Source organism: Letharia lupina (genome assembly GCF_014066315.1).
Source record: "Letharia lupina isolate WasteWater1 chromosome Unknown contig_10, whole genome shotgun sequence".
Classification (NCBI taxonomy): domain Eukaryota; kingdom Fungi; phylum Ascomycota; class Lecanoromycetes; order Lecanorales; family Parmeliaceae; genus Letharia; species Letharia lupina.
The window spans coordinates 1,473,981-1,491,591 of NW_023502979.1; the positions used below are offsets into that span (position 1 = coordinate 1,473,981).

General features: G+C 48.2%; 5 protein-coding genes across 5 annotated transcripts; 2 read left to right on the plus strand and 3 right to left on the minus strand.

Annotated features, from left to right (window-relative positions):
- Window positions 1–145: 145 nt before the first annotated feature.
- Window positions 146–1,698, minus strand: HO133_000413 (uncharacterized protein; the record flags this gene model as incomplete). Its single annotated transcript, XM_037291352.1, has 4 exons — window positions 146–949; window positions 1,003–1,215; window positions 1,271–1,516; window positions 1,573–1,698. The coding sequence occupies 4 exons, from the start codon at window positions 1,696–1,698 to the stop codon at window positions 146–148; spliced, it is 1,389 nt and encodes a 462-aa protein (XP_037152787.1).
- Window positions 1,699–3,222: 1,524 nt separating this feature from the next.
- On the minus strand, window positions 3,223–5,979 carry HO133_000414 (uncharacterized protein; the record flags this gene model as incomplete). Its single annotated transcript, XM_037291353.1, has 2 exons — window positions 3,223–5,248; window positions 5,585–5,979. 2 exons carry the CDS (start codon window positions 5,977–5,979, stop codon window positions 3,223–3,225), a joined length of 2,421 nt encoding a protein of 806 aa, XP_037152788.1.
- Window positions 5,980–6,392: 413 nt separating this feature from the next.
- On the plus strand, window positions 6,393–7,098 carry HO133_000415 (uncharacterized protein; the record flags this gene model as incomplete). Its single annotated transcript, XM_037291354.1, has 3 exons — window positions 6,393–6,639; window positions 6,726–6,904; window positions 6,994–7,098. The coding sequence occupies 3 exons, from the start codon at window positions 6,393–6,395 to the stop codon at window positions 7,096–7,098; spliced, it is 531 nt and encodes a 176-aa protein (XP_037152789.1).
- Window positions 7,099–8,143: 1,045 nt separating this feature from the next.
- Window positions 8,144–8,407, plus strand: HO133_000416 (uncharacterized protein; the record flags this gene model as incomplete). Its single annotated transcript, XM_037291355.1, has 2 exons — window positions 8,144–8,288; window positions 8,313–8,407. 2 exons carry the CDS (start codon window positions 8,144–8,146, stop codon window positions 8,405–8,407), a joined length of 240 nt encoding a protein of 79 aa, XP_037152790.1.
- A 238-nt stretch (window positions 8,408–8,645) lies between these two features.
- HO133_000417 (uncharacterized protein) lies at window positions 8,646–9,410 on the minus strand (the record flags this gene model as incomplete). The annotated part of the gene is made up of 1 exon (XM_037291356.1): window positions 8,646–9,410. One exon carries the CDS (start codon window positions 9,408–9,410, stop codon window positions 8,646–8,648), a length of 765 nt encoding a protein of 254 aa, XP_037152791.1.
- Window positions 9,411–17,611: the final 8,201 nt, after the last annotated feature.

Sequence of the window (17,611 nt, forward strand, 5' to 3'; positions counted from 1 at the left end):
ATCGTAAAAGGCCCCGCTGACTCGCTGGTAGCTTGAATGCTGCAGGATATTAGTACCAAGGTCGGTGAATAAGATGAACCGGTACTTTCTCTACATGCTATACATCATAATATCATGGCGCCTTTTCCCGGACCCAAATCCACATCTACAACTTCGACTTCTGCTGCACCCCACTCTCCCTCAACAACCTCTCCCCCATTTGCTTCTGCCTATCCAACTTCTCCCTAACCTCCGCGCCCCTCTTATTCTCATTCTTCCCCATCTGCTGTAGATGCACCTCATCAGGGCCATCCGCAATCCTTAATGTCCTAATCTGCGCCCACATATTTGCTAGCGGCGTATCCTGACACACACCCGCCCCTCCATAACTCTGGACAGCCCGATCGATGACCGTCAATGCCATTTGGGGCACCATGACCTTCGCCTCCGCGATCTCTTTGAGAGCACTCTTCGCGTCTTTTTCATCAATCTTCATAGCGGCGTTGAGCACAATCAGGCGGGCGGCGTCGATTTCAAGGCGGGACTTTGCAATCCATTCGAGTATGACGCCGTGCTCAGCGAGCAATTTGCCAAACGGCTTCTTGGTAGGGTCGTTCACGCGGGCAATCATCCAATCCAAGGCTTTTTCTGCGGCGCCGATAGAGCGCATAGCGTGGTGAATGCGTCCCGGGCCAAGACGGCCTTGGATGATTTCGAAGCCGCGGCCTTCGCCGAGGACCATATTTGAGGCAGGTACGCGGACGTTCTCGAAGGTGATGTGGGCGTGGCCGTGAGGAGCGTCGTCGTAGCCGTAGACGGATAGGACTCGCTTGACAGTTACACCTTTGGTGCCTGCTGGGACAAGAATGACGGATTGTTGCTTGTATACGTTTGAGTTGTTGGGATCGCTTTTGCCCATGACTATGTAGATCTTGCATCGTGGGTCGCCGGCGCCACTGCTCCACCATTTCTGTGACGTCGGTAAGTAAAGGCCAGCAGCTTCTGGGAAAGCTAACACTGTACCGAGCCATTCAATATGTAGTCATTGCCTTGTTTTGTCATAGATAATGTGATGTTTGTAGCATCGCTAGACGCAACATCTGGTTCAGTCATGAGGAAAGCGGATCTGATGTCGCCGTTCAAGAGTGGAGTGAGCCATTGCTTCTTTTGAGCCTCGTTGCCGTATTTCGCCAAAACCTCCATGTTACCAGTATCTGGTGCTGCACAGTTGGTGGCCTATATTATTCTTCAATATCAAAGAGTCTGTAACCTTTTGAAAGCGGTCTCGTACCTCAGAAGCTGTCCTGCATTTCCCCATATACTCTGCCATCAACCCATACTCCAAATTCGAGAAGCCTGCCCCCTCCTTGAAGTGATTCTTGGGTAGAAACATATTCCAAAGTCCCAGCTGTTTAGCCCTGGCTTTCAATTCATCGATTACGGGTGGGTATGTGCTCCATCTTTTCTCGCCCTCCCCCACCTGTGCGTGGAAGAGTACGTCTGCGGGAACGCATTCTTCCTCGACGAACTTTTCTACCTGTGTTGCGACAATTAGTAATTGACTGAAACGCAATTGAGATTGTCGAGAAGTACCAAGTTCAGAGTCTCTTTTGCTCGATCACTGACAGCACCCCGAGCAATGATGGGGATCTTCTCGGCAGCCGTCTGAGGCTTGCGGCTGCTGGCGAGCAGATTCTGGCTGAAGTCACTCTTGGACATAATTGCTTACAAGAAGTGTAGTTGACAGATGAACATGAGGAGCATCGTGCATGAAAGAAACAGCCTGCGTTCCAGTAGGAAATACCCTTGCCATGCTGCGGCCGGAATTACAGCTCTACGGTCTACCCCACAAACCGTACACTCACTTGCCTCGGCACTGATGACTCCGCCAAGACGGAAATCCACCCCAACCTCACCCTCAGAAAACTTGTCGAAATTCATTAAGATATTGAGGAAGTGTTTCCCGAAGGTTGCGTCGTCCAGCCTGGCAGATAGATTATCGGATGAACGGGCAAAGGAACCTTCGAACTTGGCTTCGAGCGTAAAAGATGCCATCGAGATGTACGAATCTCAAGGTCAAAAGTACCTAAACGAGTAGCTGACGCCAGGACTAGGTTTGTCTGGATGTCGAAATGGATCAACCACCGTTTTGGTACGTCCAGGACATTAGGATCTAGACCATCAGGCACAGTTCTCAATCTCGACTATCTGACTGAGAAAAAGATTCTGCATCTCGAGGTACTGAAGACAAGACGGAAGAGATATTGAGCCACTGAAATCATCTCCGGACCACGCAAGTCTCTTGTTGATAGCGTGTCCAGCTCACAGCCCCAAAGCTATGTAGTAACACCACAGTCGTTTTTCCTTTCTCGTTTCGTAGCGTTAGCCATTATGCGATGACGAGCTCAAGTTCACTTGATAAACAACGGCCAAATCTCAATAAGGTCATGTCCAGATGAGTCAAAGTCATTGATCATGGATTGGGTCACAAGCAATCAAGGGTAGGGCAAGGACAGTTAAGCGCACTGGGCAGAATGATCACAAACGCGTTTCCCACTTTTGATATATTCACGTATAGCTCAGTGGTAAGGTTGTATACAGAGGTATTGATGCGGCAATGAATTAGATTTTCTAGGAAACTGTTTTGTAAATATGTATGATATTTGTTGCATTTAAATGTCTGGTCAATGGGCCGCTGGCGCAACGGTTTGTTCTCCCGACCTCAGTATGTTTGACCTTCTCCTAATCCTGGTTTAGGTAGCGCGTTCGACTCCAGATCGAAAGGTTATCTGTTCAAATCAGGTGTGGCTCAGATTTTGGACATTTTGGTTTTTATTTTTGTCTTTTTTTTTATCCTATCATGGCAGCCATCTCCGAGCCAATTCGACGGAGCTGGGCAGAAAAACATGAAGCGGGGAATAAGCGGGGAATAAGCGGGGAATGGGCGGGTGGTATGCCGACTAGACTGCTGACCATCCTGGTGGGATGTGCTGTATCACCTTTGCTTACCCAGCGTGAAAGCGGCAGCCCTGGAGAGCAGCCAACTGGTGGGCGCAGAATTGTGTCTTCTTTCCATGCCAAGACTTGGCCTTAAGAGGTCGGAATTACAACGGTTCGGGAGGGCCGAGGGGCGTTTAGAGGCTTCGGAACGTTCCTTGTCTATCTGAGGGTATCTGGAGAACAAACGTCTATGAAAACCTTGAACGCCAGCCGCTGCTATGCAGCCAAGATAGACAGTGTAGCTCACGCCTTTTCAGCTCGTGACGCCTTGTGCTTCCTCTTCCCTCCGTTGCCATGCTTCTTGGAATTCAGCAGCTTCAATTCTGCAGGATCAATGTTTTTTTCCAATGCCGTCATTGTCTGCAGCTTCCTACCCGTCAGCTGCCTTTTCCCCTGCTCACTGTACTGGTGATTAAAAGGCATAGTCAAATGTCCGGCACTGCCTTGCCCAGGTCCGAAGAACCTCTTATCAAGCCCGTTTGACTTCTCTCCTTGTAGAGGCACTGCAGGAAGCGACTCCGCATCATCCATCAATGAAGGATTCTCCGAGCCGGATATCGAAGCTTCTACCTGTGCTGCTAACATGGCCCGCCTCTTCTGCGGAAGATGCTCGACATCGTAAAGATCTCGATTGAACTCTCGTGGATCAACCGGAGGATCACTGGGAGGTGGGTGACAGAACAATAGTTTGCCACTCACGTAGTCCTTGAGCACGTAACGCGCAGCTCTCGATTCATCCGGTTGTCCTTGTCCTGTCTTTGCGAATCCTCGAGCAACAGCGTAAGCGATCAAGATCTCCTCGGCCGTTGGTGTTCCGGTGCCGCCTTCTTCCAGGGGTCGAATCTGCACTTTGACGCCGTAAAGAGCCTCATAGAATGATTGGGGGATGCGCTGGGCAACGAGCCCTGCAGGGCCCGTAAACTCTCGGAGCTGGTCAATTGGTAAGATTCCATTGCAGACAAGCTCTGCTTTCGTAGTGGCAAAATTGGGGAAGACAAGTCCAGGGCAATCGCAAAGTATGACTTCCGAGCTGAGATGTATGGTTTGGAAATGCTTCGTCTTGCCCGGCGTTGATGAGACAGAGACCTTCTTCGCTCCGATAAGTGCGTTAATGGTAGAGGATTTACCAACATTGGGGTAGCCCACGAGACCAATTGTCGTCTTCCGTGGATGTTCCGGGTCTGTGTTCTCGACGTCTGGAGCATTCTCTAGGAATAAAGCCTCAAGTTCATCTACAGTCAAGATCCTCGTTCGCTGATCCACTTCTTCATCAAGATCCTCCTCACTTGCCCACTGCTCTTCGTCCTCCTCTGCATCTTGTACATCCAACTTCTCGGCCTCATTAGCGAGCTTGTCACCCGCACCATCTACTACTTCCTCGACAGCTTTGTCTGGCACCGCCGAAGCATTCTCGGCCGGCTCTGCATCTATGTCCATTGCCTCATTCATCTCCTTCGCCAGCGAAGCCGAGAAAAACTTGTAGTTGATCCCTACTCCTTGGAAATAGTCTGCCCAAGCTTCTCTTTGCGGCAAAGTCATCATGTCCGCCTTGTTGACCAATAGTAGATTATTCTTCTTGGGATCGACCTCCTTCACATACTTTTCAAGATCTTCTGACCGGAAGAGCAATGGGTTTCTGGCATCCACAATCTGCACCACAAGATCTGACCTCTCGATGACCCTCCATAACTGCCTCCATACTTCCAAATTCCTCTCGAAGGGCGTCATCAAGAGGTCGTCATTTTCTTGTAACTCAGCTAAGCCTCTTCTCCAATCGAGCAGACTCGCTCTCTCTTTCTGATCCAACGCTTGCGGTGTAGTGGTCTCGTCCCAAGGTGGCCGCCTTGGTACAGTCAAACGATTCTTGTTCGCGTTTTGCTTCCTGATAGCTGATCTTTCCTCGGCTGCTGACAAGAGGTATGGATTGCGTTGATCGGTATGTATGATCTTCACATTGTTCATTTTCTCCGCGGTAAAGTCTGTCCCAGCAAGCTCTGCAGTGCTGAGAAACTCATCAAGAGCACCTTGCTCTGTTACACTTCGCATTTTTACCCATGATGCTTCTTTGGGGGCATTTGTGACATAGGTCTGTCCCTCTTGATCTGTTCTGTGTATTCCTGCCGAGACCTTCTTGCGGTCGTTGCCTTTGCCTCTGCCGAAACGGTCATTCATGAGGCTGTTCCCCAGCCCCACTGCATTCTTGGATTTGGCGAGCACCATTCTTGCTGCGGTAACAGTATATGATTGTCGGGCGAGTGTGTGGGTGGTACTGCGTAAATAAAGCAGTCAAGAAAAGGCGGGCAAGACAGCTCGGAGCGCCAAGATATTACATAAGCCGCCCCGGCCTCGGGTACTCTAAGGTACGCCACCAGCCTTTCTACCCCCAGGTTCCAGGTCGCCCGCCAGTGTGAATGGACCTATAGAAGACAATAAGGTACCCAGGCCACATACTCGTAAAGTGAATTGGTAAGGAGGTAAACGAGCTGGTCTTGGCAAGACTTAAAATTCTAGAACCATCTTTGTAGCCTATAGTTATTAATGTATCTAGCGAATGTAATCGGTACAGAGCCGAAGCACTCAGGCAGAAGATCTATCTTGACGTTACCTTCCCGCTTCACTGTCCTCTTCTCCACGACCCTCATCATGTTCGTCCTGTCTCCCTTCTCTCGGCTTACGACCCGTGAACAGGACTTGTGTCCCAACACCATAAGCCGCGCACATCGACCCCGAAAGCACAAATGTCACCCGAAACATGCGCGATTCACCTAATGCTCCTGTAACAGTAGGTCCAGTGCTCTGGCTACACGTCCTCGCAACATTAGTAATTCCCATGACAACGGTACGTTCTGCGGGCAGAAACATAGAGGCCACAAAGGCAGTGCGAAGTCCAACGACGCGGGTACATGACTGCAGGATTAGAAAGGCTATGGCTAGGGTGGCGGATGGTGAGATTGGTATCCAAGCACTTGTCACTCCGCGCAGGAGGCTCGCAATTGTCATTGCCTGGAGAGAAAATGTCAGCACGGCATATTGCCTGCTGGAATACGAGGGTCACCTTTGCGCTTAGATATTGTCGATGCTCCGTGATTGGACAATGCTTGGGGTATATATACGATGAAGAGAAGGGTGTAGATGGTTTTCTCTCGCATGACAAACTTCTGATTGAAGAAACATGTAAGCCAAGACCTGCTCCTGTGATCAGCTTCAGAGCATTCACACTCTCCAAAAGTCTAAAAGATCTCACGTAACAAGCAGCCCCGAACCAACGGCTTCTAGTGCCAGGAGGAAAGTGCTGCCAAAGACTCCTTGCTTGTTGAAGATGCAACCTGCCAGCCCCTTCTTCCTTTGTCTTTCTTGCCGTCATCCGGCAATAAGCGTGAATTTTCAGATGGTGGCACTGAAGCATTTCCCCGATGCGCAAGATTGACCGACTTGATATCAATCTCGCAAGCCTGACTGAGCATCAAACACAGTACAATTTTGACTCTTCCGAGAACCCCGTAACCAAAGAAGATGATACGATACGCGCGGGCCGTCGTCCAGCCGTCTCTCGATTCGAGGGCCTCGATCACCGAGCCAGAGACAATGGTACCAAGGGCCTGTCCAATCATGCCAATAAGACTATACCAGGAAAAAACCTCGCTACGCGCCGACACTGGGGTAAGCTGAGCGAGTGCGGATACCTCAATGGCACGAAAGGGCCCAATCTCATTCGCGCTAAGATGAACCATTGATAGCTGTCCCAGACCTGATCATCTCCGATGTACGTTTGGTGAAACCATACCTGGGACTTATGACCCCAACAGTCGCCGCGGCGAGCAGCACCCAGAAGTTATTGCTCAGTCCAAAAACAACGCCACTCATCGTAATTGCGAGAGCACCTAGACATAGCACATTGCGCCTTCCCAATCGATTGGCCGTGAAGGTAAGAAGGACACTCAAAAGGATATCACCGAGCAGCGTCAGGGTCATGAACAGCCCGATCTTTGTGTCTGAAAGCCCAAGATCTGCTAGAAACAGCGTCAGGATCAGGGTTGTGACACTGTAGACGAAGAGACGGCTGAATCGCTGGAGGCAGAGAACTTTGAAGGACGCGGGTGGATTGGTACAAAGTCATGACTCGTAATTCGTTGCTGAGTCGTGTGCAAGAGCGCGCTACCACATTTCTGGCCGTTCTGAATAGCCTCTCGGTAGCTTTGAAGCAGACTCCAAGCGTTTGCACCTGAGTTCCCCCACTCAGCCCTCCTGCCACATTCGTTTGGGTACTTAGTAGATCATTCAATTGCGTGTACCAGGTATGCGTGGTTGTGTGTGTGTGTGTGTGTGTGTGTGTGTGTTTGTATAGCCGCCCCTCTAGCCATAGTGCAAATGTTTGGTGCCCCAACTGCAACCAGATACCAGTACACTCTGCAGTCCACATCTCTTCACCCTCGAGCTTCCGTCTAACCGAATCCTAGTCTGAATAATCCACCACATACACACTGACGTCTAGATCCTCATTGTATACCCAACGTAAGAGAGAGAGCAGTGAGGATTGCCGAATCCAAATGATAAGGCTTATCGGCTATTTAAACTCTAGCCTCCAGGGAACCCTCTACAGGATCAACACCAGCGACTGCGTATTACGCGCATTAAATTCAGGGCGAAAAAAGATTGCGGGGTGCATGCTTAGCGCCTTGGGGTTATGTGCATGCCTATGGCTTTACCCATAGAGGGTATGTCTTCGGGATGCGTCGCGATAAAGTTGGGTCTGCTCCAGCAGCTCCCAGTGCTAGGCGCAGGGCACTTTAAGTTTTAGCACATTGGATAGCTTTCTTGTCTGGTCCACCTTCTGCAGAGAGTTTCATACGCACGACTTCGACCGAAGGTCGAGTAGTTCGTATCTACACATGGGTTACCGATCGACGAGGGTAGCAAGATATTCGACGACTGTGAGAGGGGTGATGCTCGCTATCGCTGTCATTGATAACGATCGTTGAGAAAGTGTGATCGCCGTATCCTGCCGATTCTCTTTTGTCTGATGGTGACACAAACGGGACGCTTATACACTTGATGAAACGAGCAAACAGCGCCCACAGAGGCACGTACAGAAGCTAGCAAGTGCCACCCAAATATCATTTGCCGGACGGGCCCTCCTTCAGGATAAAATCGATTCTTGTCCAGAATGAACAACGAAGCCCAAGTTCGCCGATCGACCAAGTCAGTGGTCCTAGGGAAGGCGAAGGTGATGAGCTATGAGGACCTCAGCGAGGCACGAGTGAAGCGTGCTGCGAAAGATAAAGCTAGCGAGGGCAAGGGAAAACGCGGTCGTAAGCGCAAGAGTTCTGCACCAGAGCCAAAGACCAAAGTGGCGCGGATGAGCGAAGTGCCAGAGCCATGGAGGGCCCCGGTGGCGCGGACGGTCGTGGAAGATTGGATTGCCGCATAAGGGATGGAGAATCTTTGCTCTGTTCTTCAGCCTGGATCATTTTGAGGCAGGCTCGCGCAGGCCGCGACCTGTTGCTGTACAGTAGAGAGTGGGCCTTTGGGTCACACCTTTGGCGCAATGGAAGAGGAATTACAATGACCTCCTAATAGTGGACACGTGTCTTCCTCTCCATGTTTGAGCAGACACAGGCAAAGATTGCTTTCACAATTGTCGCTTGTGTTGGTGAATGTAGATGAATTCAGTCAGCCGCTCTCCTCCAAAAGTCACTATCATTGTCAAAATCATAATTATGGTCATCATCATCACCACTCCTATGATAGCCATAATCATCATTTCCTAAGTCACTGAAATTCCTGTCGGAGTCCTCTTCCACATATTCTGCAATACTGATTGTCCATCCGTGACTCTCCATTTTCCTTCGTATATGATCACTCGGGCCGTCTTCATACACCTCAACGATGATCTCTTGTAGGGACGAAATGGCTCTGAAGTGAGTATTGACCAGCTTTAAAGCCTCAATAACGACCTTGGGGTTGTCTAGTGCGTCGAGCCTAAGCTCCATGGCATTTGTGCTATATAGGGACGTCGTGAGCGTGCTCAAATTGGCGCAGCGGCTCTGTATGTTCGCGAGGATGCTAACGCTATCGTCCTCGAGGGTGACAACGCTATCGTCCTCGAGGGTGACATCACCGGGTTCTAGATAGAGGAATTTCGGAAAGTCGACACAGATATGTCGGATATAGTCTGCGTTGTTTCGGCCGATTTGCCCGAGGAACGAGGCTACGTCCTCAGGGGTGCGCGTGGTAAAATCGAACCGATTCTGGGCGTAGAATAGCGAGCTGGCTTCGCGGTGGATAGTCTTGTTCACGTGGAGGAGCTCAAGGGTCAGCTTCGGTCGTAAATAGTAATCAACCCAGGGATCAATAAGTTCTTGGTGCAATAAGACCAGCTCATATATCTGATCGCGAAGTTCGCGGGAGAGGCTGAAGAAGTTGCACGACATGTCGATGTTCGTGAGGCTGTTGATGCTTCGTTCGCTGTGAGAATCAGTCAATGCCTCTTGATTAATTTGAGGATTGTTATTGAAAGGGATGGCCGACAGTGTGGTGGAACCAATGTATAGTTGATTAGTTATCTAACAGTGAGGCCTGAGTCGAACGAAACAGTTCTACTATGTGGGTAGCAAAGGATGTAGAATCTATGGAAGCCTACGGCAGCAGGATATTTATCCCACCAGGCCAAGCTATACTACATGTGGGCTAGCTGCAAAAGCCTGCAAGGAAGCCACGCCTGTTAACTACACTAGTCCCAAATATGTGCTGGGGCGCGGGGCTACCCAGTAGTGGAAAGCTTGTGGATACCGTGGCACCGTGGGAAGACCACTCAACACTGCCTTACATAATCGTTTCCACCCCCATTTGCACGTTACCCCCATTTGCACGCTCTTAAAACCGATAAATCCGACGCAACACCAAAATGCCTACCTTTCATCAAATTTGTATGGCAAACTAGCACAATAATGATGGTCTTTTATTTCTATCCAGGCTTAAGATCGGAGAACCCAAATCACCGTTTTTTGGGCCTTATCGGCCTACCATGTCTTGAAAAAACCGTCACTACCTCTTATTCAACCTCTTCTTCTACTACCTCCTCTTCTACTACCTTCTTACCTCTTCCACCTCTTCCACCGCTTCCATCTTTTCCACCTCTTTTGTCAAGGAAATGGATGACTGGGTCATGAATTCATGTGTGGTGTAAAAGATGTTGATTATTCTATGTGCCTGCAGGGCAGATATGTGCGGTGCCAAGCCACGCTAGGCCCAAATGGGTGGTGGCTCTGGAGGAGGCCTTGGCGTACCGTGACATCTTTCACCTCTTCCACCTTTTCCACCTCTTCCACCTTTTCCACCTTGCTGCGGTGAAGCCTCTGATGGAGCCTGCGGTGGAGCCGGTGGAGCCCGCCACTGTGACGAAGCAGCTCCTCGTCTATCTCGCCGTTGTTGCTGTGGTAGAGCGAGATTTAATGGCATCAGTGGGCCTGATGTGGGAGGTGCAGTAGCCTTTTTCTTGACAGGACTTCTACCTCTCTTCGTGTCTTCAAAATAGCTGGTCCGAGGTAACACCTGCTATGCCAGGCCTACAGATGGCGACTATGGTACCGTAGCATTGGCCATTATGGTAGACTATGGTGGTAGGCCATTTGAATGAGTGGTAGTGGTAGCCATGGTAGTGGTAGCTAATCGTATCTACCCCCATTCGCGCCATACCCCCATTTGCGCCATCTTAAATCCGATAAATCCGATATAGATAGCTACCACTACCATAGCTACCACTACCATAGCTACCACTACCATAGCTACCACTACCACTCATTCAAATAGCCTACTACCACAGTCTACCATAATGGCCAATACTACGGTATCATAGTCGCCGTCTATAGGCCTAGCATAGTAGATATCCCTACCCTCCACTCAAATGTGGCTTACTTAAGCCCAATTAAGAAAAAGACTACTACATCTCTTACATTAAGCCTACTACTACTATTAAACCTCGCTCTATTACAGTAATACTCTAATAGCGAGATAGAAGAGATAAAAGAGGTAAGAAAATAGTAGAAAAGAAGAGGTAGAAGAAGAAGAGGTAGAAGAAGAGGTAGTGCCGGTTTTTTCAAGACATGATAGGCCGATAAGGCCCAAAAAACGATGATTTAGGCTCTCCGATATAGAAGTCTTGATAGCAATGACAGATCAATATTATTGTGCTAGTTTGCTATAAAAATTTGGTGAAAGGTAGGCATTTTGATGTTGCGTCGGAATTGTTAGATTTAAGATGGCGCGAATGGGGGTATAGCGCGAATGGGGGTAGATACGATTATCTATGTCGGATTTATCGGATTTAAGAGCGTGCAAATGGGGGTAACGTGCAAATGGGGGTGGAAACGATTATGATTCATCACTAAATCATTCTAATTATTCGGGGACTCTCTAAGAGCTCTCCGAGAACTACTGTCGAACGGGCTGCCGAAGCAACCTCGAAGTGTCATTAAAATTAGAATGATTTGAAATACGTAGCAGTATTCTTAGGGGGAGACCCCTAAACCCCCCTCCCTCCGGGGGCTCCTGCCCGAGGGGCTCTTCTCGCAAGCTCGACAATTCACATAAATCTTAGTCTTTAGTATATCTTTACGAATACTTTAACAAAATTTATATACGCTATATTGTTTGAAAGCGCATGATTGACTCTATAATTCTACAAACTTACTTTATTATTATTTCTTTAATAGAAGAAAAGGAATCAAAAAAGGTAGATTTGAAGATTTTGAAGTTCTTTTCGAGCTTTCTCTTGTGGACATACTCGTGGATTCCAGAAGTGAGTTACTTGATATTGCGAGGACACCAATAGATATTTCCACTCAGCGGCACGTCGCTTGATCTATTGGCGTCCTCGCTCTATCAAGTAACTCACTTCTGGAATCCACGAGTACAGAGGTCTGCACCGAAAGTCCTGCACCCGCACTAGTGCAGCCCTAACCCTACTTTCGGAAAGCGGCCCTGTAGAGGGGAAGCCTAGAAATATCTTCTTACAGCGCATAGATGGGACTTTAGGTACTTCTTTTGGCTTGATAGGGGCATTAAGCCCTGAAACCTGGCTAGGGCTAGATACGATTCCGCAGAACTCTAGACGCATTGTCTAGGTAGCCCTTTAGGTGGGGCGTTTTTCGAAGTCTGAGCGCAAGAGTCTTGGCGGGTGCAGGACTTTCGGTGCAGACCTCTGTACCCGCGTTTAGATTGAAAATGAAGAAATAAGGTGTGTTTCAGACTAGAAATAATGGAATCCGATGATCTACTTGGTCACTAGTCTCTTAGCGTAGAAGCCATTTGAGCAGTGAGAAAGCAAGCTTTCCAATCAGGCTTAGCCTCTAATAAGCGAGCCGATCAGGATTTCCTGGACCCATGAAATAACTAACTCCACATTATTAATAAGGAGTTTCAGGCCACTTTTTTTTTGCTGTGGTTTTTTCAGGTTTTCAGACTTTCAGCAGTGGTTTTTTCAGGAGGCCTGAACACCTGAAGACCCCACATATAAAAATAAGGCCATTTCTGTGGTTTTATGATAGATTTGCCACATATAGCCCTAGCCCTAGCTTCCGAGAATGCTCCGTAGTTTTCTCCGCATATAGTCATAGAGTATTCTACTTAATATCACTATTAGCCATTATTCCTACTATTAGCAACTATGCCTCGCTTATCTAATAAGGAGATACAGAGACGTAAGGTGTTCAATCTCTTTCTTATCAGCCTTAGAAGACATGATAGAAGACATTTTAAAACGAGAAAATGGCTAGCAGTCCATGAGGCCTTTATGGAGGAACGCTACATGGAACCAAGAACCCTTATATCTAAATCCGACTGGGCGAGTAGTATTCTTCCTCAATACTCTGATGCTCGGTGGCGTACCTTTGCACGAATAGATCCCGGGAGCTTGAGGATGTAGATATATGGAGGATCGCAATAGTGGCAATGGTACTATTGATAAGTAGTGGTAGCGGTAGTAGTAGTAGTAGAAGTGGTAGAATAGTCTTATTTAGCTACTAGATCTATAGAATCTATTAAAAAACCACGGCTGAAAAAACCATTAAATCAAAAAAAAGGCACTTCGGAGTCCCATTATTTTCAGACGTGGTACTTTCAGGTTTTCAGACTTTCAGTGATTTGCCACCGAAATCCACGCGGAAAAAAAGTGGCCTGAAACTCCCTAATATTACATGGCTTCAGGCGAGTCACCACCATATTTTTCAACGATTGCAGACATTGTATCCGGATGATATCTGATATCTCGAAAACTATCAGCAGTACTATTGGCAGCTTTTTTTTACTTTGATGCTATGTGGATGTTGTAGACACCTGGCGCAAGGGATTCTTGGGAGCTTATCATCACGGGACCGAAGCCTGCATTATCAGCTGGCTTTGGGTCATTGGACAACAGTGTAGAGTAGCTGTTACACGACATAGCTGCCCCGCCTACCATTCATTCCAATTGAACTGTCGACTCACCAGTTCCAGCCGATCATGGTCTCCCATTATCATTACTCCCTGCTTATTCTGAAAATTTACACTGGTATGAAACTCCTGACATTATGAGCTGCCGTTGTGTTCTCTGCGATCGAACTTTCGACAGCGACAAGGCTCTGCAGCAGCACAAACGAGACGCACCTGCGCATGCCTTCGACTGTACAACATGCGACCGTCATTTCGGCAGCGAAGAGGCTCTTGACCAGCACCTACGAGACTCGCCCGCGCATGCTCCGTCCTTCAACTGTGAGAGTTATAATCAATTCTTGGGCAGCGATGAGGCTCTGGAGCAGCACCTGCAGAACTCTCGCATTCATCAGCAGGATCCGGATACCCTTTTAGATCTCTTTTTCCGCTCTTTCCCAATCTTTGATTAAGACCCTTCTCTCTCACCAGCTGCGTCGTATGCCAACTTGCGAGAACATGAAGGGTGGCGGCGTGGCGATGCTGCGTCAGACGATGCATGGAACAGATATCAAGATGCATTAGAAAGCGAATTGCGCATGTGGTATGGTGCAGAGAACGATTTGGCTACGTGGCATGCCCTTTGTCGTGCCATTCGTGTCAAGCCGCTTCCGCAAACGTGTGAGCAATGCGAGGAAGTATAAGCGCGTTCCACGAAACTCTAAACATTCATGCTAATCCGGATCATAGGTTGTACGAAGGACACATGTTAACATTGTTGATTTGATTGAGTGGGGACGAGGACGTAAAAACACCGAATAAAGAGTCCAGACCTTTCGCAATGTGGCAGAGCTGCGAGCCTACACCAAGAGCACGGGTAAGATATTTCGTAATACGTTCGATCAAGAAGACGGCAACGTTGTTCTAAGACATTTACTCCGTAAGATCTTTCGTGAGAGTTTGCAGAAAAGTGAAGGTTCGTATGCGTGTGTACTAAGGGCTAGATTTTAGTCCCCCGCTCTACTCCAAAAATCAATATCACTGTTAATGTTATAATCGTCATGCCAAGTATTATTATAGCCATAATCATCATTCTTAACGTCACCGAAAGATCTTTCAGACAGATTAGAGACACGGCAGCCGAGATCGACGTGGTGGAGGTTCTTGACGAGATGTACCGTATTCACATCGCTCTTTTGACGGCGAATGGCCATGTCGGTCAAACCGTCTTGATGTATATTCTTCTTCCCGCATTGTATAGGTCGCTTTGCTGCATAGAGCACCCGCTCGTCGCGCGGCATCAAATAGGAACGCAGCTACGCGACCTGCGTTCCTTCCGCTTGCCGGCATCGTGAGGCCTTATGCATTTCCATTTGCTTCAGTGTGCCCCTGCCGGTTATCACCTTACCGGTGTTATCTTTAAAACTGCAGTTCCAGACTTGCTTGTTAGGATCCTCCCACGGACGAAAATCTGGTGCCGCCTGAGGTGGCAGATAAGGATCGGTGGTATACCGCCACTCTATCTCGATCGCACGGCGTGCGGCAGGTGTCGTGGCTACGGTCCCATGTGCCTCTCGCTCCTGCAAATGAACGAGAAAGTTGCTTCGCAGTTTCTAGGATTTGCCGTAGTTAGGACACGAAGGAAGCTTACATGGGTAGGCCCATATGTGTCCGGAAGAGAGGTCGGTATCGTCAGCCTCGTCATCGAGCTTGGAAGAAACGGAAGGACCAGATACTAAGGAAGTCATGTGTCTGCGTTGCACTGAATCGAGGCGATTATAGAAGCAATGGAGGGTGGTTGTGGATGGGGTGAACGGACCTCAATAGATGAATGAGAAGCGAGTGTTCTGGACTATGCTGCCTTCTGATCTTAGAAAAAGTGCGAGAGAGTTGGACGATGGCGACGGAGGATAGGCAATCGGGTGCTGAGAGGATACTTAGCAATGCATATGTCAGCTACTGTCTATGAAATCGTTCTCCACAAGGATGCATCTTCATTTTGCCGGAGAGCGGTAACGGCGTGGATTGCGAAGGGTCACTAGCATTAATCATAAAATCTATATTAATGAACTTCATCCAGGATTCGTCGCAGATTGCGGCCTCTCGCTTAAACTCCACAGGTTCAATATTGATAAGAGAGATCAGAAAAAAACTTTTGCTGCTTCTTGCCCGACAGCATTTCTCGAATCATCGATAGCTGCAACGAGTCGGTCCTGTGTACGCTGTACTACTTCAGACGCCATGTCAACAAGGACACCCAGACCTGGACTGAACAAGACGGATTAGTTGACTTAGACTTGCCAACCTCAAGGTTGGGAAGTCTAATTTCTTGAAGGTTCCCTCTGACGGCCTTATAAGACCTCGATAAAACAAACGCGAGCCACCTGTAGGGCATCACTCCAGATGACTATTCGTTTCACATCCGGCGCGCTTGTAGTATGGTGGCAGACAGAGCCAGGCGCTGATCCCTACGAACTAAACGTCTTCTTCCAAACGGGAAATGGCGACATCATTCAAGACGCTGATGCTAATGGGCCTTGGGTGAACGATACTATGCCAGCGCGATAAAATGGTGCGAACTTAATTTGCATGGTTATGGGTTGGCGTCCAGACGGCTCCTAATTGGCATCTACGTTAATCTTAGGAGAGTGATGCCCGTCATCGTTAAGAACCTCTTCTCGTGAAATTTGATACGAGGGGCATCGTATCTGACTTGAACAACTTAGAAAACGAAGCAACAGAGAACCCGACCATCATTTAAAGCGAGCGTAGATTGCCTACTTCTCCGACTAACTCACGTCAGAGCTATGTCTTTTCAAATATTCTCAAGACAAAGAATCAGTATAGGTAGATATTTCAATGGCTAAAGGTGTGAGAGGTGTTCTTCAAAGTCGCTAAGTCAAAACCGCGGACACTAAGCGGTCTTCTAAGGGGGTTCAGGTACACGTATCGAAAAAGGGTTCATAAGTACGGTATTTCCTTATCAAATGCTCACATGATAATAGATATGATTGTTCGAATACAGGTATCAGCTCATGCAAAGCAAACGTCAGCTCATGCAGACTATTTTTAGAATCCACGGTCGACAGCCTATGATGCTTGTCTTCACCCCTTCACTCTCGGCTCGGCTTACTCATTCTACTCACCCTCCAGGCTCACCTGTATCACCCTCAGCTCACCTTTGATGGGCGACTTTCAAGGCGGCGAGAGGCGCCTTACTTGATCGAGGCATGTCAGCAGTTGATAATTGCGTTTCCCACTAAAGCTCTTATACCAATCTCATCTACAAATCTCTCGTACAAACCTCGCATATAAGTCCCCTATACACCATCCCACAACAGCTTTGTGTGTTTCATTTAAGACTTATAGCCTTGTATCTGCTGCCTCGCCGATCCAAGGTGATCCAAGGATAAGCTAGGGGTAAGCATATCGGGCTATACAGAGGTGAGCCCAAAGGGTGTTTGAGGGTAAGCCGTAGCGATAAGTATCATGTATAGGCTGTCGAGAACCCTGCTATAAATCCAGAACCAAACGTCGGCAAACCAGAAGCCAGCAAAGTACTCAAAAAGGATGCCATGACCATGATCTCTCCTCTTCAAAAAATCTGTTCGATGAGATGGGAGACCGGTCGGATAGCTCATTGCTGCAATCGTAGGCTTTTCTACCTCGACCTCGAATGTGTACACTACTCTCTGTCACCGTCAGTGTACCAATCCTAAATTCCATGGTGAGGAGACATTCAAATTCAAATAACTACCTATCCTTGACAAGAAACTTCTCAAGATGTAGAGATCAAGCGGGGAAGTGTAGGACAAGTCGTGATAGATAGCCAGAGAAGTCTCTATTAATATGTCGTCGACTGCCCTATGGATGTAAGTTTTTTATCTTATTCGCCCCCTTCTTTCGCAAAGCGCGGACCGTGAGCTTCGATTGGTTGACTCTTTGATATTTCGATAGACTTACTCGTACGCGGCAAGTAAGAGCTATGACTTCCACCATGATTTGAGTCAACGCCTGGAATACCTCTGTATTCTCATTCGATGCAATGCCGGTAGGATCGTCGTTACTGGTGTCGTTGGAAGCTGCACGTTGCTCTCCCCTTTTTATCCTTTCTCTCTTCTTTTGGGCATGGTAGACTGACCGACGCAGAATTTGTCTTTGATTTTCGGAGCTACTCTTCATCGTTTTTCTTGGATGGCAGCAGCAGTGTGATTCGACAATTGCAAAT